We start from the raw sequence: 26087 nt of genomic DNA on the forward strand, positions 1-26087 counted from the left end.
GATGGGCCTTCAATAAGGCTTTGAAGGCGGGGAGAGTCATTGTTTGTCGGATATGAGGAGGGAGGGCATTCTAGGCCAGAGGTGAGAGGGCGGCGGTGAGGTAGACAAGATCGAGGTACAGTGAGGTTAGCAGGTTAGAAGGTTAGATTGCCCCTGTAAGTGGTGCAATCCGAGGATCCCTGGGAACTTTCCAAGGACCTTTTGGTAACGGAGCGCAAGAGGTCTATTCCTTTGTGATATAGTGAAATTTCCCAGCAGGCCCTAGGGCGTAGGTGGAAAGCCAAAAGTGCCATGACATTCTGTGCCCTTTATGGAAAGGGAAATGGGTCCCACAGCAAGACACCCGGGGAAGCAGGAATCAAATCAGGCCTCCTGATTCCCAGGTTGGCTCGGCACAGTCGATGGCTCACCATTAGAGGGTGAACTCCTCGAGGGCAGGGAGGGTATCTTTAACCTTTCTCACGCGTTTCCTTCCTCCACCTGCAGCAGGTGCCCAGTCAACAGTGTTGATGATGCTACGCTCCGATCGGCTAAAGCGCTAACAACTTCCACTTAGCACACCGGATCAAAAACAGAGTTCCATCTTTCCAGATGAGCAGGCTTTTCACAACAGAACATCCCTGTCACTCCGGCTCGATTTCCATTGCTTTCCTCTTAATCCAGGTAGGCTGTGTCCTTTTGCCAACTCTACCCAATTCCAGCACAGAACGTGCTTCAGAGTTCTGTCTCATTCCTGATAAGTGGACAGCCCAACCCTCAGACACAAAAAACAGAGAAATGACTTTTCTCTGAAGAATAGCTTTTTGCTTTCCAGTGGTTATTCCATTATGCTCTGAATTCAGGGGGGAGGGTTTGGGGCAGAACAAGGGAAGGGAAATGAGTTGGTGAATTTGAAAGATAGAGGGAGTCAGTGATGGGATGTCAGATGTTTCTGACTGTTTGTTATTAGCAGGCTAATGTGAGGATAATGGCTTGCTGCCATTCAGCTTGGCCTGTACTGGGTTAAAAGCAAGAGCCTCTCTCCTTCCTCATTCAGTCCAGCTCAGAGCTGCTGGGAAGCCACAAAACACTGGATGCTCTTGCAAGAGAACACACAGGGAAAGCAGCCATGGGGCTGCATACTAATTGACAGACTTTAATGACTTTTCCTCCTCTCCTCCTTCCAAGCTCTCCCCACCCCACCCCCCTTTCCCCCACAGTTCCCTCTTCTGAATCGCCTGCTCCCAGCAGAGGAGGCTTGCTACCATGGAAACCGAGTCTCTGAATGTGCAGAAACGACCCTACAGATGTGTGGAGAAAATTCCACCAGTGAATTTCCAAAGGAGTTTGTTGGAGGAAGGTCCCAAGGAAGAGAAGATGGAAAAAGGGGTGGAAGGAAGAGGATCGGGGGGGGGGGGGGGGGGAGGGGGGGGGAGAGGGGGAATCCAGAGATGGGTCTGTTCTGGAAGTCTCTCAACTTCTTCGGGAGAGCCGGCCTGGTGCGCACAGAGCAAACAAAGCCAATCTGTTCATTTCAGCGCTATCGTCCTGTGAAACTACCTTCGGGAAAGCCCCCTGAACAACCCGGCTTCCCAGAGCTAGAAGCCAACAATGCCCCATCACAGGTTGATGCTTCCTTCTGAACACACCACGTTTTGGTTTTTTTCTTATGGTGTTTGTTAACCACTTACTAAGTGTCAAACATGGTTCTAAGTGCTGGGGGAGGTACAAGTTCATTAGGACAGACACAGTCCCTGTCCTGCCTGGGGCTCATGGTTTAAATAGGAGGGAGAATGGGTATCCCTGTTTCACAGATGAGGAAATTGGAGCACAGAGAAGGGAAGTGACTTGCTCAAGGTCATGTAGCAAGCAATTGGCAGAGCTGGGATTAGAACCCAGGTCCTCTTGACTCCCAGGCCATGTTGCACTTCAATTGCCCCAGGACAACACGTGGGGTGTCCCAGAGTTCAGCTGCTCTCCAGGCTTTAGGGATCAGATATTCCGATTGTATTCATTGGAACAAATAGAAAATGACCCATTCCTTGCCCACTAAGGAGCCCTCACCCTAATGGGGGAGACAGACATAAAAGTATTTGCAAACAGAGCATTCAAAATAAATAATTGAATAAACGTCTGTGCCTAAGTGCCGAGGATGGGTAAAAGGAAGTATATAAGTGGCGCAGAGCTCCACCCATGGGAAGTGCTCAATAAATACCATTGATTAATTGATTGATAAGTGCTAGAGATGGCTGATGGGTTGTTATGACTTAGGCTGAGGGGAACTGGACCAGACAGGCTTTCAGGAGAGTATTGGAATTCCTACACTAGCTCAGTGGATAGTACATTGTTTTGCACACAGTGAGTGCTCCATAAATACTACTGACTGATTGAGCAAGGAGCATTTTAGGTGACTCAATCAGGATCTGTGTTCAAACTCATCTGGATCTGCCCACCCTACCCATCTACCCCATCCCCAGCAGGTTTTCAGGCTAGAACAGGACACTGGGAAGAGAATAAGTGTTGATGTGACCATTACAGTTTAAATTGTTTCAAAATGGAATTTTTTTCTAATCCCAGACCCACCACTAGCCTGCTGTGTGTCCTTGGGCAAGTCACTTTACTTCTCTTTTGCCTCAGTTTCCTCAACTAATAATAATAGTGGCATTTGTTAAGCGCTCACTATGTGCCGGACACTGTAGTAAGTGCTGGGGTGCATACAAGCAAAGCTGGTTGGATATAGTCCCTGTCCCACGTGGGGCTCACAGTCTCAATCCCCATTTTACAGATGATGGAACTGAGTCCCAGAGAAGGGAAGTGATTTGCGCAAGGTCATATGACAGACAGTGGTGGAGGCAGGATTAGAACCCATGACCCTCCGACTCCCAGGCCCGTGTTCTATCCACTACACCATGCTGCTTCTGTAAAATGGGGGCTCGATCCTTCTTCACCCTTCTACTTAGACTGTAAGTCCCACGTGGGACAGGGACTGTGTCTGACCTGATTATCTTGTATGTCCCCCAGCACTTAGTGTAGTGCTTAGCATAAAGTAAGCCCTTCTAGACTGTGAGCCCATTGTTGGGTAGGGACCATTTCTATATGTTGCCAACTTGTACTTCCCAAGCGCTTAGTACAGTGCTTTGCACACAGTAAGTGCTCAATAAATGATTGAATGAATGAATGAACTTAACACATTTAGCTCTAGGGTGGGTATGTGGGAGTGGCCCCAATGTGACCCCAACCCCTGACCTAGACTGTGGGTGAGAACTAAACTGCATAATAATAATAATAATAATAATAATAATTCTGGTATTTGTTAAGCACTTACTATGTGCAAGGCACTGTACTAAGAGCTGGGGTGGATACAAGCAAATCGCGTTGGATACAGTCCCTGTCCTACGTGGGGTTCACACTCTCAATCCCGATATTACAGATGAGGTAACTGAGGCACAGAGAAATTAAGTGACTTGCCCAAGGTCACAAAGCAGACAAGTGGCTGAGTCTGGATTAGAACCCATGACCTTCTGACTCCCAGACCCGTGCTCTATCTACTACGCCAGGCTGCAGATGGTTCAGGCAACCCATCAGCCACCAGCAGCTCCATCGGCTCGAGGCATGGGTCAGGGGGAGGGAGGCGGGGGCAGGGAGGGGAGGAGCTCAGGGGCCTCCCAAGGGTGGGGATGTGGGAAAGACAGCCTGCACTACTGCTCTTCTTGTTCTTTTGGCCAGCGGGGTCAGTTGGAGTCTCAACGCTGGCCTGGTCTTGTCAAAATAGTCACCCCACTCCACCCTCCCCATTCTAGTATGAACCCATTTTGACTTTCAGCCCTGTTCCTCCTCACAAAACCCTTCTCAGTGACCTCTGTGTCCCCAAAGGATGAGTTTCGGTCCCCTAGGAGGCACACATTCATTCATTCCATCGTATTTGTTGAGAGCTTACTGTACGCAAAGCATTGTACTAAGCACTTGGGAGAGTACAATATGACACATCTGAGGCTATCTGATACATCAGGCAGGCATCGAGTGCCTCTGAGACATAATGCCAAAAAAGGAGGTTAGCCTATTCAAGCAGACCCTCTTTCCCCCCAAAAAACATTCTTTTGGGGACAAATGCGAAAAAGCGCTGAATGGATGGCTCAGTGCATTTCTAAAGACCGACAGCAGCAGATTCTATCTCCAGCAACCTCTCGCAGAGACCTGGACCAGAACGCCGCCTCCTTTCTCTGAGCCTGGAGTTTCTGATAACTCCTTCCAACTGGCTAATGCCGGGAGCTCATTTAAGATTCGAGTCAGAATACCCCATGGGGTTAAGTGGTGTTTCGATCTTGGGCCCGAAATACTGAAAGATCCACAAAAACAGGAAATGTCTGCGCTTGAGACACGATAGGTGGGGAGCCACTGTGGGCCAGTGACTGCACTGTTAAAGGGGAATAAGGGTCCCTTCCAATTGTCACACTAACATCAAGGTTCTCAAAGTGCTAGGCGAACCAGTTTGGGCTTTCAACGTGACTTTTTCAAGTCCCCTTCACCCTCTACACACCCCCATTTCTCCTCCTTCAAAGTGTGGATGGCATCCAGTGCTTAGTACAGTGCCTGGCACATAGTAAGTGCTTACAAACGCCATAAAAATAATAATTATTATTTTTAGTACAGTGCTTAGTACAGTGCTAAGCGCTTAGTACAGTGCTCTGCACACAGTAAGCGCTCAATAAATACGATTGATGATGATTTCCATTCACCCAAATGAAGAGCTAATACAGGACTACTAGCTTATGGCACCATCAAACGCTGGGTACCATGGAAGACGTGGGGAGTGGCAAAGGGAGAAGAGGCCAGAAAGCTCAAGTTTAGTGTGGTAATAATGATAATAATAATAACAATTATGGCATTTGTTAAGTGCTTACTATGTGCCAAGCACTAGTATAAACACTGGGGGGAGATACAAGGTAATCAGGTTGTCCCATGTGGGGCTCACAGTCTTGATCCCCATTTTACAGATGAGGTCACTGAGGCACAGAGAGGTGACATGACTTGCCCAAGGTCACACAGCAGACAAGTGGCGGAGCCGGGATTAGAACCCACACCCTCTGATTTGCAAGCCCGTGCTCTTGCCACTAGGCCATGGGAAGAAGAGAGACAGAGGGGTAAGGAGAGGGGCTTTGAATTTGGGCCTCTCTGCTGGCCAGCTCCCAAGCTTGCCATAGCCACCTCTCTCCCTAGAGCTCCCCCCATCATGACCTTTCTTTCATGACTTGGATAGAGGGGCAGGGATGGTTGTTGATTGGACAGAAACTTCTGACAAGATGCAGGATGCAAGACTTTCTGATGGCCAACAACCATTCTTGCTGCTGTCAGAGTAAATCTGTAAAGAGTATGACTATATTCAAATGAAGGATACTTGTTAATGTGGAAAAAAAAATGTTATCACCTTTGCCATATTGTTCTCTCCCAAGTGCTTAGTACAGGGCTTTGCATACAGCAAGCCCCCAAGAAATACGATTATTATTATTTCATCTTGTGCTGCACAACAAGGAAATTGAGTCATAGAAGAGAAGCAGCATGGCTTAGTGGAAAGAGCCCGGCTTGGGAGTCAGAGGTTGTGGGTTCTGATCCTGGCTCCACCACTTACCAGCTGTGTGACTTTGGGCAAGTCACTTCACTTCTCTGTGCCTCAGTTACTTCATCTGTAAAATGGGGATTAAGACTGTGAGCCTCACGTGGGACAACCTGATTACCTTGTATCTACCCCAGCGCTTAGAACAGTGCTTTGACACATCAATCAATCAATCAATCAATCGTATTTATTGAGCGCTTACTATGTGCAGAGCACTGTACTAAGCGCTTGGGAAGTACAAATTGGCATCACATAGAGACAGTCCCTACCCAACAGTGGGCTCACAGTCTAAAAGGGGGAGACAGAGAACAGAACCAAACATACCAACAAAATAAAATAAGTAGGATAGAAATGTACAAGTAAAATAAATAAATAAATAAATAAATAGAGTAATAAATATGTACAACCATATATACATATATACAGGTGCTGTGGGGAAGGGAAGGAGGTAAGACGGGGGGATGGAGAAGGGGACGAGGGGGAGAGGAAAGAAGACACATAGCAAGAGCTTAACAAATACCATCATCATCATCATCATTTGTTAAGCCCTGGGCTAAGCTCTGGGGAAGATGTCATCAGATCAGATCAGATCAGACACAGTCCTAATCCTTTATAGGACTCATTGCTGAAGAGAGAATGCAAGCTCTTTATGGGCAGGGAAGGTTTCTACCAACTCTGTTGTGTTATATTCTCCCAAGCGCTTAGTACAGGGCTCTGCACACAAAAAATACTATCGATTTTATAGATGAGAAATCCAAGGCACAGGGAAGTTAAGTGACTTGGCCAAAGTCATGCACAGCAGGCATAGGCAAGTAGGTAAATCACTTAACTTATCTGTGCCTCAGTTTCCTCCACTGCAAAATGGGAATTCAGTACCTGTCCTCCCTTCTATTTGGTAGGTGGCCATCAGAGAGGCCCAAATGCCCAGCCCCTCTCCTGACCCCTCTGCCTCCTTTCTTCCCATGGCCTAGTGGCAAGAGCACTAGTCCATGCTGCTTCTCCACAACGGAATGATTAAATGGCAAATGATTTCCATTTGGGTAGATGGGTGGATAGATGGGAGAGTGAGGGAGATGACACTGAGATTAAGTGTTTAAATCCATTCTGGTCTATTCATCCTTCTGTGCTCCACTGAATGAAAAGGAGAGATGAGTAATGCCCTTTCCTCTCCATATCAAACAAGAACTCCTGATCATTGGCTTTTAGGCACTCGATGAGCTCTCTACCTCCTATTTACCCACTCTCTTCTGCCATAAACCAGATCGCATTCTTTGTTCTTCTTAAGGCAACCTACTCACTATGCCTAATTCCTGTGTACCACAGCGTGGTCTAGTGGATAGAGCATGGGCCTGGGAATCAGAAAGAGCTGGGTTCTAATCCTGGCTCCTCCACATATCTGCTGTGTGACCTTGGGCAAGTCACTTCCCTTCTCCGATGCTCCAGTTACCTCCTCTGTAAAATCGGGATAAGAGTGTGAGCCCCATGTGGGACAGGGACTGCATCCAACCTGATTAACTTGTATCTACCCCAGCACTTAGAATAGTGCTTGGCACATAGTAAGTGCTTAACAAGTACCACTACTATTATTTTTATTATTCTTGCTCACACCCACTGCCCCCAGCTTAGATCTCCCTTCCTTCTTCATATCTGGCAGACCAGTGTTCTCTATTTTCAAAGTCCTTTGAAAATCACATCTCATTTTCCCACATCAGTACTTTTGTGACACCTAAACACATAAGTACTCACAAATCCCTATAGCACTTATGTACCTATTTTATAAACTCTACTCCTGCCTCCTGTCTGTAAGTTATTTCAGAGTCTGTCTCCAGCTCTAGACTGTAAGCTCTTTAAGGGCAGGGATCAAGTCCACTAACTCCGTATTGTACTCTCTCATGCTCTTAGTCAATCGTGTTTACTGAGCTCTTACTGTGTGCAGAGCACTTTTCTAAGCTACTCTCCTACTCCAACCCAGCCCGCACACTTTGCTCCTCTAATGCCAAGCTTCTCACTGTGCCTCAGTTTTGTCTATCTCACGGCCGACCTCTCCCCCACATCCTTCCTCTGGCCTGGAACACCCTCCCTCTTCATATCCATCTAACAATGGCTCTCCCCACCTTCAAAGCCTTATTGAAGACACATCAGCGTGGCTTAGTGGAAAGAGCACGGGCTTGGGAGTCAGAGGACATGGGTTCTAATCCCGACTCCGCCACTTGTCTGCTGTGTGACCTCGGGCAAGTCACTTAACTTCTCTGTGCCTCAGTTCCCTCATCTGTAAAATGGGGATTAAAAGTGTGAGCCCCACGTGGGACAACCGGATTGCTCTGTACCCACCCTAGAGCTTAGAACAGTGTTTGGCACATAGTAAGCACTTAACAAATACCACAATAATTAATAATAATAATAATCTCCTCCAAGAGGCCTTCTCTGCCTAAGCCCCTCCTTTTATCTTCTTCCACTCCCTTCTGCATTACCCTGACTCTTGCTCCCTTTGTTCATTCCCCCTCCCAGCCCCACAGCACTGAGGTACATATCTGATATTTTATTTATTCATATTAATATCTGTCTCCCCCTCTAGAATGTAAGCTCATTATGGGCAGGGAATGTGTCTGTTATATTGTCAGGATTATTGATATTAATAAATATTATTGATTGAATATGGTATAGTCTTTTAGACTGTGAGCCCACTGTTGGGTAGGGACTGTCTCTATATGTTGCCAATTTGTACTTCCCAAGCGCTTAGTACAGTGCTCTGCACATAGTAAGCGCTCAATAAATACGATTGATGATGATGACAGGGGAATTGGGAGACTTGGATTCTTGTCTCTACCACTAACAAATCGTGTGCTCTTATGCAAGTCAGTTAACCTCTTTGGGCCTTTAATGGGGAAGGTGAAAAAGAAAGGGTCCATAAACACCCAGTATATCCAGCAGTCCCAGCAGGAGGATAGACTACTCCCCCACCCCTAATTAGAGAAGCAGTATTGCCTAGTGGAAAGAGCATCGGCCTGGGAGTCAGAGGACTTGGGTTCTAATTCTAGGTCTGCTACTCACCTACCGTGTGACCTTGGGGAAGTCACTTCACTTGTCTTCTCTGGGCCTCAGTTCCCTCATCTTCAAAATGGGAATTCAATACCTGTTCTTCCTCCTACTTAAACTGTGAACCCCATGTGGGATCTGATTATCTTGTAGTTACCCCAGCACTTAGTATAATGCTTGACACATAGTATCCACTTCACGAATACCATAATATTATTATTATTATTATTGAATAGAGGGAGGAGATTTGAACAATAACCACACTTAGTACAGTGCTTGGCACATAGTAAGCGCTTAAGTATAATGATAATCAATCAATCAATCAATCATATTTATTGAGCGCTTACTGTGTGCAGAGCACTGTACTAAGTGCTTGGGAAGTACAAGGTGGCAACATATAGAGACAGTCCCTACCCAACAGTGGGCTCACAGTCTAGAATAATAATAATAATAATAATAATACCATGAATCTTTAAAGTGCTTTTATTTATTCAAAATAATTTCCCACCCGTTACTTTATTTTCCCACAACAACATCCCTCTGAGTTCTGGATTCCTTTTACAGATGAGGACGCTGAGCCCTGGAGAGGTGAAATAACTTGCCCGGTGACTTGAAACTTGAAGTAACTTGAGCTATAACTTGAAATAACTCTCTCCCCACCCTATGCTCTTTCCCCTACACCCACATTGTCTGCCCTTCCATTGCCAAATGGCTTTGCCTCACCACAAGTCTCAAACAAACATTTTAAGCTACCCCAGGGCAATTCCCTTCCAGGACTCCCCACCTCTGCTCTGGACCTGGAATCCAATAGCTCTCAGACTTTGTGGCCCAGTGGAAAGAGCACAGGACTGGGACTGGGTCACACTTGCCTGCTGTGTTACTCTGGGCAAGTTACAGTCTCTCTGGGCCTCACTTTTCTCATCTGTAAAATGGGAGAAAACTACCTGGTCTCCCTTCCTTTTAGATTGTAAGCCCGATTGGGGACAGAGACTGTGACCAATCTGTGTCCAATGTTTGACCCACAGTAAGCGCTTAATGCCAAAGATAATAAAACCAGGGTGGGGAGGAGGGGGGTTTACAGCCACCTAGCAGCATGGCATGCTACACCCCCCCCTTCTAGACTGTAAACTCATTTGGGCAGAGAATGTGTCTGGTTATTGTTGTATTGTACTCTCCCAAGAGTTTAGTACAGCGCTCTGCACACATTAAACACTCAATAAATATGATTGAATGAATGACTGATCTCACTCCTAAGACAGACTGTTCATTTAACAAGGAGGGGATGAGAGACACATGGGAGAAACAGAGGAAAAGGAGAGAGTAGGGCTGATCATAGGATAGGCTTAGCTGGGTGTCAAATTATTAATTTAACAGAGTAATTGCAGGATTTAGAAAGACAGAGTTGGACACTTTTTACTTTGGCTTTGTACCCGCTAACTCAATATTAATTAAACATTCAGGATAAGCTTGGAAAATGTAGGAAGGGAAGGTCAGGAAATTCCACAGCTCAGGCTCTTTCAGTAAAGTTAACTTGGCTAATGTTGCCAAGCCTACATATTTTATAGCGTATATTTAAACATTAACTGTAGTATATTAAGCTATAAATTTAAACAGGCAAGCAGAGCTGGGTTAACGCTGCTTTTCGGAACAATAACTTTGAAATGTCGAGCCTTGGTGTGGCTGATTTTTCATTCTTAATGTTTCATTAACCTTTGATTCTTTCAAAAATTAATTTCCATGATCTCTGTATGTCTCTGGGGGCAATAAGGTGGGCCCCCATGGGGATGGGGAGAGGGTTATCCGGGGAAGGGGAGAAAGCTTTATGCTCTGACTAGCTCGAGACTGCTGCTCTCAATCCCATTTTAACTGGGGTGACTAGCTGAGGTGACCTAGAATGTCTTAAATAACCAGGAGTCCTGTTGCACTGTGGGTGACAAAATCCTGAGCTGGATGGGCCATCGCTTTGGTACTGCTCATATTCCGGTGGTCTTACATTCTTAACTGATAATCACTTTCCTGAGGAACATTTCAATCTGGGGTGACGATGCTCTCCAGAGGCTGCAACTTTGTGGGTTCCTATATAGGCATGTTTTGCTGAAACCTCTGCATAACAGAACAACCTGCAGAAAAGAGTGGGTGGCAAACAAGGTGCTGATTTGTTTTTCTCCCTCTGGACTATTCTGCAGTATCCAGCTAGACTGTGAACTCCTTGAAGGCGAGAATCGGTTCTGCTCATTTGATTGCTTCTAGACTGGGAGCCCACTGTTGGGTAGGGACCATCTCTATATGTTGCCAACTTGTACTTCCCAAGCGCTTAGTACAGTGCTCTGCACACAGTAAGTGCTCAATAAATACGATTGAATGAATGAATGAATGAATTGTTCTCTCCCAAACTCTAAGTACAGTGCCCTGCACATAGTAGACTGTCAGGTCCTTGAAGGCAGGGATTGTGTCTATTAACTCGTTGTGGACAGGGAATGTGTCTGTTGATTGCTATATTGTACTCTCCCAACTGCTTAGTATAGTGCTCTGCAAACGGTAAGCTCTCAATAAATATGATTGAATGAATTAACTCTATTGAACTCTCCCAAGTGCTCAGTACAGTGCTCCACACACACAGCAGACTGTCAGCTTCTTGAGGGCAGAACCCTGACCTCCAGCATAAGCCCTCAATAAATAGTTTTGATTGATTGATTCCCATTATCCTTTAGGCGGGAGCAATTTGGGATTGAAATGTCAAAAGGGGAGAAAGACCTGTTTGGAATGATAATTTGTTGGCAGGTGGCCTTTTCTTTCCAAAATGTGGTTCACCTGCCCTCCCCTTACCTCTAGAGTTCTATCCCCAAGCGTCATGACCATTCCTTTCCTGCAGGAAATTGGACTTCCCCTTCCTTTTCCTCCAACATGGCTCCAGCTAATTGACTACATATTTCTACATAGAAGCAGCATGGCGTAGTGGATAGAGCATGGGCCTGGGAGTCAGAAGGTCATGGGTTCTAATCCCGGCTCCACTACTTACCTGCTGTGTGACCTTGGGCAAGTCACTTCACTTCTCTGGGCCTCAGTTCCCTCATCTGTAAAATGGGGATCGAGACTGTGAGCCCCATGTGGGACAGGGACTGTGTCCAACCCAGTCTGCTTGTATCCACCCCAGCGCTTAGTACAGTGCCTGGCACATAGTAAGTAATTAACAAATACCATAATTATTATTATTATTATTATTCTGAATCAAATTCACCAATGGACACAGGCCCAGGTGGAAACAGCTCAGTCTAAAGGACTCATCCATTTTTGTGGCGAGATCTGTGAATGGCTATAAAAGAACAGTTAAGATGGAAAGCAACTTTTCAGTCTCAAACAGCAGCAGCTGCAGTGTGTCCGTAAAGCTCAGGATGTAGGGTGAGCATGCACACACACAAACACACACACATGCACACATCTTCAGAGGGACACTGGTTCCAACTGCTTTATAGAATGAAACCCATGGTGTAATGTTGCACTTGGCTTCCAAAGCCACGAGCTTATTAGCAACATAAAGAGGCTATTGAAGCTTCTGCATTTGGTGGGCTAGTGGTGAGGGATCTCAGCTGAACAGAATCTTCCTGGACTGGGACTGGAAGGTAGTGGGTGAGACAATAAAACCGGCAAATCACGAGCTGACTGCTGGTGGGATTTGGGGGTGGTAAGGAAATTTTATTGTTGGGTTGCGGTTGGGTTTGGGGGGCTGGTTGGGAAAGGAATCAATTTGAGGCTTGCTTGTCAGAGGGTAGTCATCTTTGGTCTTTAAATAGTTGTCAGATAATAACTATAATTTAACCTGCCTAGGCCCAGCAGTCTACAGCTCCCTTTTAAACTCTGGGGGCTTTCTCCATAGAGAGCAGGGAACATCTCTATGTAATTAAAACTACAGCTGCATGGAACTACTCCATCAGAGATTCAAGGAATCTAGGGGAATGGGTCCTGTTCACTTGCTTTCTCTCCCTCTCTCTTTTTCCTTCTTTTGCTTTTTCTTTTTACTTTCTCTCTCCTTCTCATTCTCTGCTTCTCCCTCTCTATTTTTCTCCTTCCTCTCCCTCTCCTTTTCTTCTTCTTCTCTTTCACCTCTGTATCTCTTTTCCTTTGTTCTCTTCTCCCCCTTTCTCCTTTTTCCTCTGCACAAAGTGCTCAATAAATATTGATTTTTTTACTCCCTTCTCTTTTTTCCACCTCTCCCTGCTTTCATTATCTTGCTTTTACTCTCTTTGCATTCTCTCTCATCCACTATTTCTAATTCTTATTGACTTCTTTTATCCTTTCTCCCCCCGCCTACATTCTCTCTCTTTTCTCTCCTCTCTCCTGCTTTTTCCCTGATTTTATCTCTCTCACTGTATTCTCCACTTTCTTTTCTATTTCCCTCTTTCTACCTTTTCATTTCCTTTTCCCTCTTCCCATTCCTTTTCTCTCATTCATTCATTCATTCATTCAATCATATTTATTGAGCGCTTACTGTGTGCAGAGCACTGTACTGAGCGCTTGGGAAGTACAAGTTGGCAACATATAGAGATGGTCCCTGCCCAACAGTGGGCTCACAGTCTAGAAGTGGGCTCACAGTCTCCTTCATTCTCTTTCTCTTCCTTCACTTTCTTTCACACTGTTTCTCTTCCTTCATTCTCTTTAGTTCTGATTCTTATCCTATCTTTTTAGCTTTTCTTTTTCCTTTCTCCATCAATCTCTCTCTGCTTCTTTCTTTCCCATTTCTCTCTGAATCTCGTCTCCTTTGCTCTTAGCACCTCCATCTTCTTTCATTCCCTTTTGATATCTCTGGATTGGTACTGCTAGCCCCAGGTGGGACAGGGACTGTGTCCAACCCAATTTGCTTGTATCCACCCCAGCACCTAATACAGTGCCTGGCACATAGTAAGCACTTAGCAAATACCACAATTATTATTTCACTCTCTCATTCTCTATCTCTCTTCTAGTCTCTCTTCCTCTTATCACTTTCTTTCATTTTTCTCTCCTCCTCTCCCTTACTGTCTCTCCCTTCCTTTTTTTCCTTTCCATCTCTCCTTTTCCCTTCCCCCTACTCTCTCTTTCCCAGATGTCCTGCATGACCTAGTCATCTAAATAAAACTGACCAACGTACTGGCTGACCAAAATGCCCAAGGAGACTTCAATCCAAGAGGTGGGCAAGTGTCATGAAAAACATTTTCCAGGGAGGGGAAGTCAAGCACAGGGAGATAAGTTAAAAACATCTGACGCCACCCAGGGATGTTCTAGAAACACTCGTGGCTCTTCAGAAAGCAAAGCTGACAGATACAACAATCTATTTTTAAAAATTCTCCAGCACGCTCAGAAAGCGATAAATATGACTTTAACCAAAGCACACATTAAACTGCATATAACCTATAACCACCAATCATAGCAGATTCTACAGTCTGTGCTTAGAAAGGGTGTAGAAAATTAGACTGAATGGATGGTGGGGCCAAATGGTTCCACACAATGATGAGGCTAAACAGAAACTTTCCCCCCTGCCTTGGTCCTGTCTGGATCAGATTTTAAAAATTAATCAGTGCTACTGATTGACACCCATTGTATGCAGAGCACCATATTAAGTACTTGGGAGAGTACAAAAGCCTTGGAAGATGCAATCCCTGCCCACGAGGAGCTTATGTCTTAGCGGGGGAGACAGACACAAAATAATTACAGATAGGAGGAAAGGGGTGGGCATGTGGAGGAGTAAAATAGTAGAGTAAGTTGATAGGTACAAAAGTGCTACAGGAGCTTGTTTAAAAAAAATTGTGGTATTTGTTAAGCACTTATTTTGTGCCGGGCACTGTACTAAGCACTGGGATAGATACAAGCAAATTGGGTTGGACACAGTCCCTGTCCCATACGGGGCTCACGGTCTCAACCCTCAGATTCATTAATTCATTCATTTGCATTTATTGAGCACCTACTGTGTGCAGAGCACTGTACTAAGCGCTTGGGAAGTAGAAGTTGGCAACATATAGAGACAGTCCCTAATAATAATAATAATGATGGCATTTATTAAGCGCTTACTATGTGTAAAGCACTGTTCTAACCAACAACAGGCTCCCAGATGAGCTAACTGAGGCCCAGAGAAGTGAAGTGACTTGCCCAAGGCCACACTGCAGACAAGTGGCAGAGCCAGGATTAGAACCCCTGCCCTAGTGACTCCCAGGCCTATGCTTAAACCACTTTGCCAAGTGCAGAAGCGACACAAAGGTGGTTGTTGGGAGAATATGATGTGGGGAGAAGAAAAATTGGGGAAGGCTTCCTGGAGTAGAAGAGATTCTGGGCAGGCTTATTAGATGCAGAAAGCTGTACTCTGGTGAACTTGAAGGGGGAGGAAGTTCCAGGCAGGAGGCAGGGTGTGAACAGACCCTTTTTCAAGGGTTACCAGTGGCATGGACACCCGCCCCCCTCATCCAATGAGCTAAGGTGGCATCTAGGGAAGCAGCGTGGCTCAGTGGAAAGGGCACGGGCTTTGGGTCAGAAGTCATGGGTTCAAATCCTGGCTCCGCCAATTGTCAGCTGTGTGACTTTGGGCAAGTCACTTAACTTCTCTGGGCCTCAGTTCCCTCATCTGTAAAATGGGGATGAAGACTGTGAGCCCCCCGTGGGACAACCTGATCACCTTGTAACCTCCCCAGTGCTTAGAACAGTGCTTTGCACATAGTAAGCGCTTAATAAATGCCATTATTATTATTATTATTATTATTATCCAGAGGTCATTCGTGTAAGAGGCTGCAGAGTTTCTCTCTCTCTCACCCTCCTGAAACCCATCTCACTGCCCCTAAATTTTCTGGTGACTCTGGGACTAGAGCTGGCTATAAACACAAGCGTTAGCACTAGTATGGAGTTAAAGAAGGAGAGGTAGTAATTTCTAATGGTAGAATCTGCAGGCTCTTAACTGGACATTTCCCCTGAGATCATGCATCTGCAGAATGATCTCAGCATCGAGACATAATTCAGAAGGGTTAGAAAATTATGAATCCTCCACCCACTAACTCCAGTGCATACTCTCTCACTCTTTTTCTTCCTCCCTCCCTCTCCCCATCAGGAAAAAAAAAAGGAGAATGAGGAATTGAACATACTTGAAGAGTAAATCAATGAGCAAGTCTGTTTAGAAAATCAAATGTCCTTGCCTCCTTGCCTAAATAGCCAGAGAATAGCACTACATTTTCCACATTTCATATTTCATCATGGAATGAAGAACCAGTGGATAGAGCCCATTACCTTTGTAGCACTAAGCTAGCACTAAATGAAGAATGGTCCCTTTGACTTTTCATTTTAATCTCTAAGTCCCTTAAAACCAACGGTAAGCTCTCATCTGCATCAGTAGGGCAGTTGGGAAGAAAGCATATGCTTAAAGTAATAGGAGTAATGGCATGTATTAAGAGCTCAAAAGGCTCCTCGAGGATAGGGATTCTGTCTACCAACTCAATAGTACTGTACTCTCTCAAGGGCTTAGTACAGTGCTCTGCACCCAGTAAGCACTCAGTAAATATCGATAGACTAAGCGTTTGAGAAGTACAAAACAAAGAAGCGACAAATTCCCTGGCCACCAAGAGCTTACACTCTAAAGGGGGAAAGCAGTCCCTTTTGGATGGTAAACTCCCTGAGGACAGAGAACGGTGTCTTCCAAACTCTGATGTGTATTATACTCTCCCAAGCACTTAGTTCAGTGCTCTGAACACAGTAAGTGCTCAATAAATATCATTGATTAGTTCACAGTGCTCCCCAAGTGTTGAGTACAGTGTTCTTCACCCGGTAGATACTCAATTCATGCTGTTGATAATGCTGATGATGCGATGTGGCTGAGGACGATAGGGTTGATGGGGATAAGGAAACATGTTTGGGGTCGTCTATTGAAAGTAGAGGACCACGACTCATTAAACATCAGTATGCTGCTTCTTCTGGCCTCCTGCAAAGCTGCTCATTGTGTACATGCAATTATTTTTCATTCCCAGCACAACTGGTTCCATCAAGACCATAGAGGAAGATGGGATCGTGCAACAGCATTCGCAAAGCTCTAACCTACTGGATAATTTACCTCTATTTTAAGTCCACCACAAGGATGTTTAAGCTTAAAGTGTTTTAAAATGACTGATAAAATTGCTAAACATCCTCGCTTAAATGGCCTGGCTCTTGAGTGGTACAGATGTCAAAATGCCCACTGCTTCAAATGGCCCCTGCTGAATGTCACCCACTTATTGGGTCTCAATTATGCTTAGATTACCCAACAAAAACATCTTTCCTTTGCTGACCTTTCTGCTCTCCCTGCATTTATACTAAGGAACTGAACAGTGCCAGTTTGAAGCAACTGAGTTTGGAGACACTGCCTTAAAAGTTATTTTGCCGTGTAGCCTGGTGAAAAGAGCACAGGTATGGGGAGTTAGGAGACCCAGGTTCTGGTGCCAGCTCTGTCATCCGTTAACAATAATAATAATAATTATGGTACTTGTAAAGCACTATGTGCCAAGCGCTGTTCTAAGCACTAGGATAGGTGCATGTTAAGCAGGTTGGGCACAGTTCCTGTCCCACACGGGGCTCACCCTCTTAATCCCCATTTTACCAATGAGGTAACTGAGGCCCAGAGGAGTTAAGTGACTTGCCCAAGGTCACATGTGGTGGAACTGGGATTAAAGCGCAGGTCCTTCTGACTTCCCGGTCTGTGCTCTACGGGAGGCAGCATGGCATAGCGGATAGTGCATAGCTCTGGGAGTCAGAAGGTCATGTGTTCTAATCCTGGCTCTGCTACTTGTCTGCTGTGTGGCTTTGGGCAAGTCACTTCACTTCCCTGTGCCTCAGTTATGTCATCTGTAAAATGGGGATTAAGACTATGAGCCCCATGTGGGACATGGACTGTGTCCAACCTGATTTGCTTGTATCCACCCCAGTGACTAGTACAGTACACATCGGAAGCACTTAACAAATACCATTATTATTATTATTATTATTATTATCATTATTATTATTTTTATCTACCCAGTAAGCCACATGGCTTCTCAAGACTGTAAACTCCTTGTGGGCAAGGAACATGTCTACCAACTCTGTATATATTGGTCTGTTTAATTGTTTCTTTGATTGTAAGCTCCCCAAGGGACAGGAACCGTGCCTAACTCCCAACTGTGTATTCTCTCCCAGTGCTTAGTACAGTGCTCTGCACCGAGTAAGTGCTTAATATTTTTACTATTATTACTCTCCCAAGCACTTCATTCAATCATATTTATTGAGCACTTACTGTGTGCAGAGCACTGTACTAAGTGGAGCACTTACTGTGTGCAGAGCACTGTACTAAGTGTTTGACTGTACTTAGTACACAAGTACTTAGTCCAGTGGTCTGCACACAGTGAGCACTCAATAAATACCATTGATTGATTGATTGCTGTGTGTGATCTTGGGCAAGTGACAACCTCCCTGGGTGTCAATTTCCACATCTGTATAATGTGGAAAGGTACCTGCTCTCCTTACCTCTCATTTTGGGAGTCCTACAAGGGACAGGGACTTATAGCCAACCTGATTATCTTATATCTACTCCAGTGCTGAGCAGAGTGCTTAGGTACATAGTAAGCTCTTAATAAATACCATTATTATCATCATTATTACAAATGCCACTGATCCAAATTGGGCTCGGCCTGCAGGTTGAGAACCCGCCCCCCACCCCCACCCCGCTACCTCCCCCACCCATTTATCTACCACCACTTAGATGATATACAGCATCGAAGAGGAGATACGATGCCCAGATTTGGGATGGGGAGAGGGTGATCTAAGGATGACAGTGTCGAAGAAAGCAAGAAACCTTATAGGAAAATATATATATATATATCAGACAGTGGGATCAGGTGAGATATGGCCTCAGAGGCAACCTAATTATTCAGTGGTGGAGCCAGGCCTGGAATCCTGGATTTTTAGCCCCCCAGCCTGGGACTCCATAATTTGATCCGTTCCCTGGCTTAGAGGGGCATCATTCCCAGTGAGCCAGGCCAGAAAAGGCCATCAGTGAAGAAACGATAAGCCCACACATAGCTAAAGACCTCTGTTTTCCACACTCCAACCAGCCTGCCCCTTCCTACCTCGGATTCCTAGTAATCTTTACTGCTCCTTTTGCTCCACCTTGCTACTGTTTGCTGAAAAGCTCTCTGTGTCACTGGGGCCAGAAGAAGGAAAATGTGCTCCTTGTTCGGAGGGGCCAGGTGACTCCTTGGTTTCCTGGTTCTGAGGGTGAAAGCTATTAACATAAAGCTTCCTGAAGATGGACCAATGTAAGCCACCAGGGTTTCCAGGCCTTTGAGGGGATTTCCCTCACCCCTGGGACTGCTGTAGGTCAGACAGTCTGGGTTGCTTTCAACCCATACTCTTTTCTCTCTTCCTAGCTTCCCTGGCCTGCTGCTAACTCTTCTGTGGCAGCTACTGGGGATGGAAAGGAGGAGGATGAAAAATGGGCCAGGCACTTTGATTCTTGCTCCCAAGTTCCCATTTGACTTGGATCTCTGGATTCCTCCTTAATGCACCTAGGTTTGGTGTTAGTCTCTCAAGTTCTCAATGATGTAGCATTGCCTTGTGGGAGTCTAGAGACCCAAGTTCAAGTCCCGGCTTTGCCACTGGCCTGCTGTGTGACTTCGGCTAAGTCTCATAACCTCCCTGGGCCTCAGTTTCCTCAATTATAAGCCAGTCAGTCGTATTTCTTCAACACTCACTGTGTGCAGAGCACTGTACTAAGAGCTTGGGAGAGTGCAATAAAACAGGCACATTCTCTGCCCATAAAATGCAGATGTTAGCACCTGCCCCTCTTCCTACCTCACAAGGATGAGGGGGTGATAAAATGAGCAAATTGAGCGTACAGTTTGTGCGGAGAACATCGTCCTGACTGGTTGGGAGAGCACAATAGTTGATACATATGAACCTGCTTTCAAGGAGCTTACAATCTAGCAGTGGAGGCAGACATTAAAGCACATTACTTACCGGGGAAATAGTACGATATATAGCACATGTTCAGAAGTGTTACCAGGGACTGTGAGTACTTAAGGGCTTGCTGCAAAGGTGCCGACATAGGAGTGGAATGATATAAGATGGGGTGATTAGAAATGAATCAGGGAGGGATTCCTGGAGGAGAAATGATTTCATAAGGGCTTTCAAGACAGGGGGAGCTGTGCTCTGTTGACTATGAAGAAGAGAATTCCAGACAGTGGGGAGAACATGAGCAAGAGGTCTGCTCAGCATCGGTGACTGTACGCTTCTTGAGGTCAGGGATCAGGTCTATCAACATGGCCTAATGCCTAGAGCATGGGCCTGAGAGTCAGAAGGATCTGAGTTCTAAACCCAGATCCTCTGCTTGTCTTCTGTGTGACCTTGGGCAAGTCACTTCTCTGGGACTCAGTTACCTCATCTGTAAAATGGGGATTAAGACTGTGAGTCCCCTATGGGACAGGGCCTGTGTCCAACCTGATTACCTTGTATCTTTCCCAGGGCTTAGATCAGTGCTTGATATATAGTAAGTGCTTAGCAAATATCATCATCATTATTATTATTACTCTCCCAAGAGCTTAGTTTAGTGCTCTGCACCCGGTAAGTACTCTACGAATACCACTGATTGATTTTTTGATTGGTTGGTGGGACATTGGCCTACAAGTCCCAGAATTCTGTGGGGCCTAACTGAATATGTACTGGGTGTACTCCATCCCAGATTGGGGCTCCAGCACCTGTGCATGAGGGAGGAAAAGACAGAGTGTGATGCTCAGCTTTATGTTTATGTGATCCTCCCTCCACACACTGTAGAAAACTGGTTTACAAGGCCCTTGGACTGGTGGTAGTAATGGGCCTTCTCCAGATTTAGACTTCCATAGGGGGCTACCACCTTCAACCTTACCCTCTACAAACGCTCCTACCCCACCTTTCTGAGCTTGCACTGACCAGGAGCCATGACGAGTGGATGGTCCAGTTCCCCAAATGGGGCGGCTTTTAGATGGGCCAACTGGGATCCTCCCCATCCCATTCAGTTAACCGGGCTGCCTTCCCTGATGCCTATGGAAGCCTTGAGTAGCAGGCTGAGAACCTCCTGTTTCAAGCGGGCTCTCCACAGAGCATTCGTGGCAGCACACCCAAAGCAGATCAAAACAGCTCCACACCACCCACGTTGTGCACTCCACGTCAACCGCCCCACGTATCTGTGGGGGGAGGGAGAGGAGAGGAGGTCCCGCCCCGGGAGCTCAGCGTCATGTCCTTCCCGCTCCTCACGTCATGCCTGAGAACATTGTAGGACTGGGAGGGAGGGAAGAGGTTGTCCTTGTTCAGCGTGTGCGATGAAAATAGCTGCTAATACAAAGCCCTCAAGCAGCGACACCTCCAAACAGACACCCACAAGCGTTCCCTGACAAGCAACTTGACTTCGCACATTCCTTTTCTGGCTTTTCCTGTGTGATGCCTCTGCCAGTCTCCCCCACAGTTCTGCAGCTGGGGAATGAGAGAGAAGGCCCACAGGTGCCTGTCACCCATACGGATTCCAAACAGTCTGACGTAGGTTCCTTAGGGGGAAACCTGCGCTGGGCTGTGGCCTGGCCAGTGAGAGCCTCAGTTTCACATTCTTTCTTTCTCTTGCCATTCAGAGCAGGTGCTTACTTCTGAACAAGCCTGAGGCTCCCTCCAGGTTGACATGTATCTGAGCCAGTCTTGAACTTCTCTTACCTGGGCCCCATCCCCAACCCCACAGCCATTATAATAATAACAATAATAATAAAATTTGTTTGGCACTTACTATGTGTCAAGCACTTTTCTAAAGCCCTGGGGTAGATTTAAGGTATTCAGGTCAGATGCAGCACTTGGCCCACATGGGGCTCACAGTCTAAGTAGGAGGGAGAAAAGGTATTGAATCCTTATTTTAGAGTTGAGAAAATGGAGGCACAGAGAAATTGGGAACGTGACTTGCCCAAGGTCACACAGCAGCCAAGTGGTGGAACTAAGATTAAAACCAATCAATCAATCAATCAATCAATCGTATTTATTGAGCGCTTACTGTGTGAAGAGCACTGTACTAAGCACTTGGGAAGTACAAGTTGGCAACATATAGAGACGGTCCCTACCCAACAGTGGGCTCACAGTCTAGAAGGGGGAGACAAAGAACAAAACAAATTAACAAAATAAAATAAATAGAATGAATATGTACAAGTAAAATAAATAGAGTAATAAATACGTGCAAACATATATACATATATACAGGTGCTGTGGGGAATGGAAGGAGGTAAGGCGGGGGGGACGGAGAGGGGGAGGAGGGGGAGAGGAAGGAGGTCCTGACTTCAAGGCCCATGCTGTTTCCATTAGGCCACACTGAAGTCCTTATCCTTATACTTTGCTGCTTCCCCTAGCTGTAATTTATTTTACTGTCTGCCTCGCTCTTTAGATTGTAAGCTTCTTGAGGGTGGGGATGGTTTCTACCAACTCTATCGGATTGTACTCTCCTAAGTGCTTAGTACAGTGCTCTGTGCACAGTAAGTGCTCAATAAATACCACTGATTGACTGTTGGAGCCAATTTGTCAGAAGAAATGTACATTCTAGATGGCTAAGGTGCTGAGGCAGGAAAGCTAGGTTGCTCTCGTTTATATTTAAAGGGAATTCCCTATGTCTTGAATGGCGATTCATTATGGTGGCACAATCCCTGAAGGGAAAAATCCTTTCTGAAAGGCAGGGAATGGGTGTTTGGGAATGTTCATAAGGCACCTATGCTGTTCAATGAATGGGAAGGAAAATGGATTCCCACCATTCATTTCCCCAAGAAGGCAGAAAAGGTGTTTCCGGTTTCACTCAAGGCAAAGCTGTTCATTCAATCCAGTCTTGGCTCCCTCCTTTTCATTGTTCTAAGCACTGGGGTAAATACAAGTTAATCATGTTGGACACAGTTCCTGTCCCACTTGGGCTCACACTCTTAATCCCCATTTTCCAGAGGAGGTAACTGAGGCCCAGAGAAGTTAAATGACTTGCCCAAGGTCACAGAGCAGACATGTGGCAGAACCAGGACTAGAATCCAGGTACTTCTGATTCCCAAGCCCAGGCCCCTGTTCTATCCACTAAGCCATGCTGCTTACTGTGTGAAGAGGGCTGTACTAAGTGCTTTGAAGACTACAAGGCAGTTAGTAGACTGCTATATTGTTGTGCTGTACTCTCCACAGTTAGTACTCAATAAATATGATTGATCGATTGATGGAAACATTTCCTGTCCACGATGAACTTATACTCCTCAAGGACTAACTCGGTGGGATATCCACTTCTACTTAGTCCTCCTTTCTGTAAAAGTTTCATTGTGAATCTTCACCACAGCTAGACTGGAAGCTCCTCGAGGGCAGCGATTGTGTCTACTAATTCTATTGCACTCTTCCAAATGCTCAGTTCAGTGACTCTGCATATAGTAAACTCCTTGAGGGTAGAGATATTGCCTACTAAACTCTACTGTAGTCTCCCAAGCCCCCAGTACAGTGCCTGCACATGGCAGGTACTCAATCCATACGACTGACTCACTTTAAGAATCACTTCTCCGGTTCTGCTATTTTTTTTTTTTTTTTACTATGTCGAGGCACAGGAAGGTTGAATTACTAGTCAGAGTCACAAAGCAAGTCCAAGCCCAAACCAGGTTTAAAAACTAGGATTTCCCACTACAGGTCTAGCTCTAACCACTAGCAGATCTTCCCCCCCAGTACATGTTAAGGAAAAATGGTCAGTTCCTTACTCATACATTTTAAACCAGTTTTCAATGGAACCATCGCTGCATTATAGGGATCAACTAGCGTGAGAGGTTGGACTTATGAAGGGCAGAATGTGGCAGAAATCTGGTTCAGATGTTTCCTAAATGGCAGGCTGTGCCAGTGCAGGGAAGAAATAAACAACAACAGAAAAGATCTGTGCTGTAGAGCTGCTAATTAAAACAATTCAGAGGATATAAATGCTGCAGTAATTTTTGACAGCCATATAGGACTGGTTTCAATGCAAATGTCGTCCTCAGATTTCTCTCTTCATTGCAAACATATAATTAGCTCAGCTGCATCCATGCCTCCCCACCCCAACTATGTCCTGAAGCTCCAAGCTGGTCTGAGGTGGAGTGAGGCTGCCCCTCAGAATGGATAATAATAATAATTGTGGTATTTGTTAAGTGCTTACTATGCACTAGGCACTGTACTAAGTGCCGGGGGGAATACGAGCAAATCAGGTCAGGCACAGTTCTGGCCCCACATCGGGCTCACAGTCCTCATCCCCATTTAACTGATGAGGTAACTGAGGCCCAGAGAAGTGAAGTAAATTGGCCAAGGTCACAAGCGGTGGAGCCAGGATTAGAACCCATGACCTTCTGAGTTCCAGGCCCGTGCTCTATCCACTGGGCCATGCTGCTTCCTGTGATGAGTGCCTCTTCACAGACCACACTGGGAAAAAGGGATGGTTGGTTGAGTTGTTCCAGTTTCAGGTGGCTCTCCATTGGACACTCCACCCACCCACCCTTGGGATCCCCCTACTCTGCCTACATATTAAAGCAACAGCACTCCCTGTTCCAGCTGCCTCTGTGCCACATTATCATCCCTGGGGCAAATTTCTCCCTCATAATAAATATGGTATTTGTTAAGCCCTTACTCTGTGGCAGGCTCTGTTCTAAGCGCTGAGGTGGATACAAGCAAATTGGGTTGGACACAGTCCCAGCTCCACATAGGGCTCACGGTCTTAATCTGCATTTTACAGATGAGGTCACTGAGGTCCAGAGAAGAGAAGTGACTTGCCCAAGGTCACACAGCAGACAAGTGGCGGAATCAGGACTAGAACCCAGGTCCTTCTGAGTCCCAGGCCCATGCTCTAGCCTTATTTCTATGCTGCTTCTCCCTGTAAGGCAACGTTGCTTCTCCCTGCTAGACTCTTAGCTCCTTGAAGGCAGGGATCATGCCTACTGTCTACTGTACTCTCACACACACTCGGTACAGTGCTCTCCACAAGTAGAACTCTCAGCTCTGCAGGATGGCTTGGGGCAAATGCATTGGAAACCTGGCTATGCCCCTCCTTGAAGGGAAGGTTCAACTTAATGGTATTTATTGAGTGTTTACTCTGTACAGACCACTGTACTAAACATTTGGGAGAGTCCCATAGCATTAGTCAATCTGATCTCTGTCCTCAAAGAGCTTGCAGTCTACCGGGTGAAGAGCACTATACTGAACATTTGGGCGAGTCCAACAAAGTTAGTAGACACAATCCCTGCCCTCAAACAGCTTGCAGCCTATTGGGGGAGACATTCAAAATTGGAAACTGGAACGTAGCAGTGAACTTACAATGCATTTGCCCCAAACCATCCTGCAGTGAACAAAAATATATCATCACTGAGCTGGATTTTCCCCTATTTCAAAGGATCATTTTTGTTCATTTTCAAGTTCAGTCAACTGGGCTCCTTTGCATTTTGCGATCAGGAGCTTGTCTAGCAACTTTGTTTATTGTACTCTTCTGAGCGCTTAGTGCAGTGCTCTGAACACAGTAGGGACTCAATAAGTACCACTGGTTGATTTTGAGGAGGGGTTGGGAGCTTCTACTTTAAATACTGGTGCAAAGTTCTAAGAAGGGAAAGTAGGTCTGTGTCCTTTTCTCCACTTTTAAGACCCAAGTGTAGGTCTCTTGTCCTTTGGCATGTAGCAAAGAGAACCCCCAGACAGATCGCCTTTGCCCCTCATCGATTTATTCTTCTTTAACCTCACAGAAACCCCACATCTCAAGCTTCTGCTCACGTAGAAGCCGTATCCCATAGACATTCCAAAAAAGAAGAGACGCTTGGATGTACTTTTTCAGAATCCTGTGAATGAGCCTTGAAGATCGAGTCTCTATTTCCATAGACAAGGAAACTTACTTGAGCTCTGACCTTGAGCAAAGGATTTTGATATCATTTCATGGAAATAAACTCGTCACATAGAGAGAGTGCAATCGGGTTTGCCCTAAATATTTCTAGCCGTAATTCCCGCCAGATCGTTTTGGAAGGTGAGAAGCAGGAAAGACTTTGGGATGTTCAGGGGGTATTGCTGGTTGTCTGAAGGAGCAGACCTGTTGCCCCCAGACCCACTGCCAATTCCTCCTGCTCCTCCCCACCCCTGCAGACCGCTGCTTCACTTACCCTATAGTAATCAGTGCTGTACACATCTCGGGACATTCCAAAGTCGCCAATTTTCACCAGAAGATTCTCTCCGACCAGGCAGTTCCGGGTGGCAAGGTCGCGGTGCACAAAGTGCTGGGATGCCAGGTAGACCATGCCAGCGGCAATCTGCTCGGCGATGTGCAACATCTGGGATTGGGTCAGCTCCACGGGACGGTTGCCTTCGGCCATCAGCCCTGCATCGGGTCCGTGAGCCCTGGAGGAAGGGTGGTATACAAGGAGAGGTGGATGGTCATTGGGCTGCATTTCATTCATTCATTCAATCATATTTTTTGAGTGCTTACTACTACTACTAATTA

General features: G+C 45.9%; 1 protein-coding gene across 6 annotated transcripts in view; it reads right to left on the bottom strand.

The window, feature by feature from the left end:
* NTRK2 (neurotrophic receptor tyrosine kinase 2) overlaps positions 1 to 26087 on the bottom strand; it is a 380216-nt gene that overhangs the window by 28429 nt on the left and 325700 nt on the right. For all 6 annotated transcript variants that reach the window (XM_038769415.1, XM_038769419.1, XM_038769417.1 and 3 more), the window contains one exon: positions 25750 to 25984. In XM_038769415.1, the coding sequence (XP_038625343.1) occupies positions 25750 to 25984 (235 nt within the window). The remainder of the gene's footprint in view (positions 1 to 25749; positions 25985 to 26087) is intronic.

Source organism: Tachyglossus aculeatus, chromosome X4, assembly GCF_015852505.1.
Source record: "Tachyglossus aculeatus isolate mTacAcu1 chromosome X4, mTacAcu1.pri, whole genome shotgun sequence".
NCBI lineage: Eukaryota > Metazoa > Chordata > Mammalia > Monotremata > Tachyglossidae > Tachyglossus > Tachyglossus aculeatus.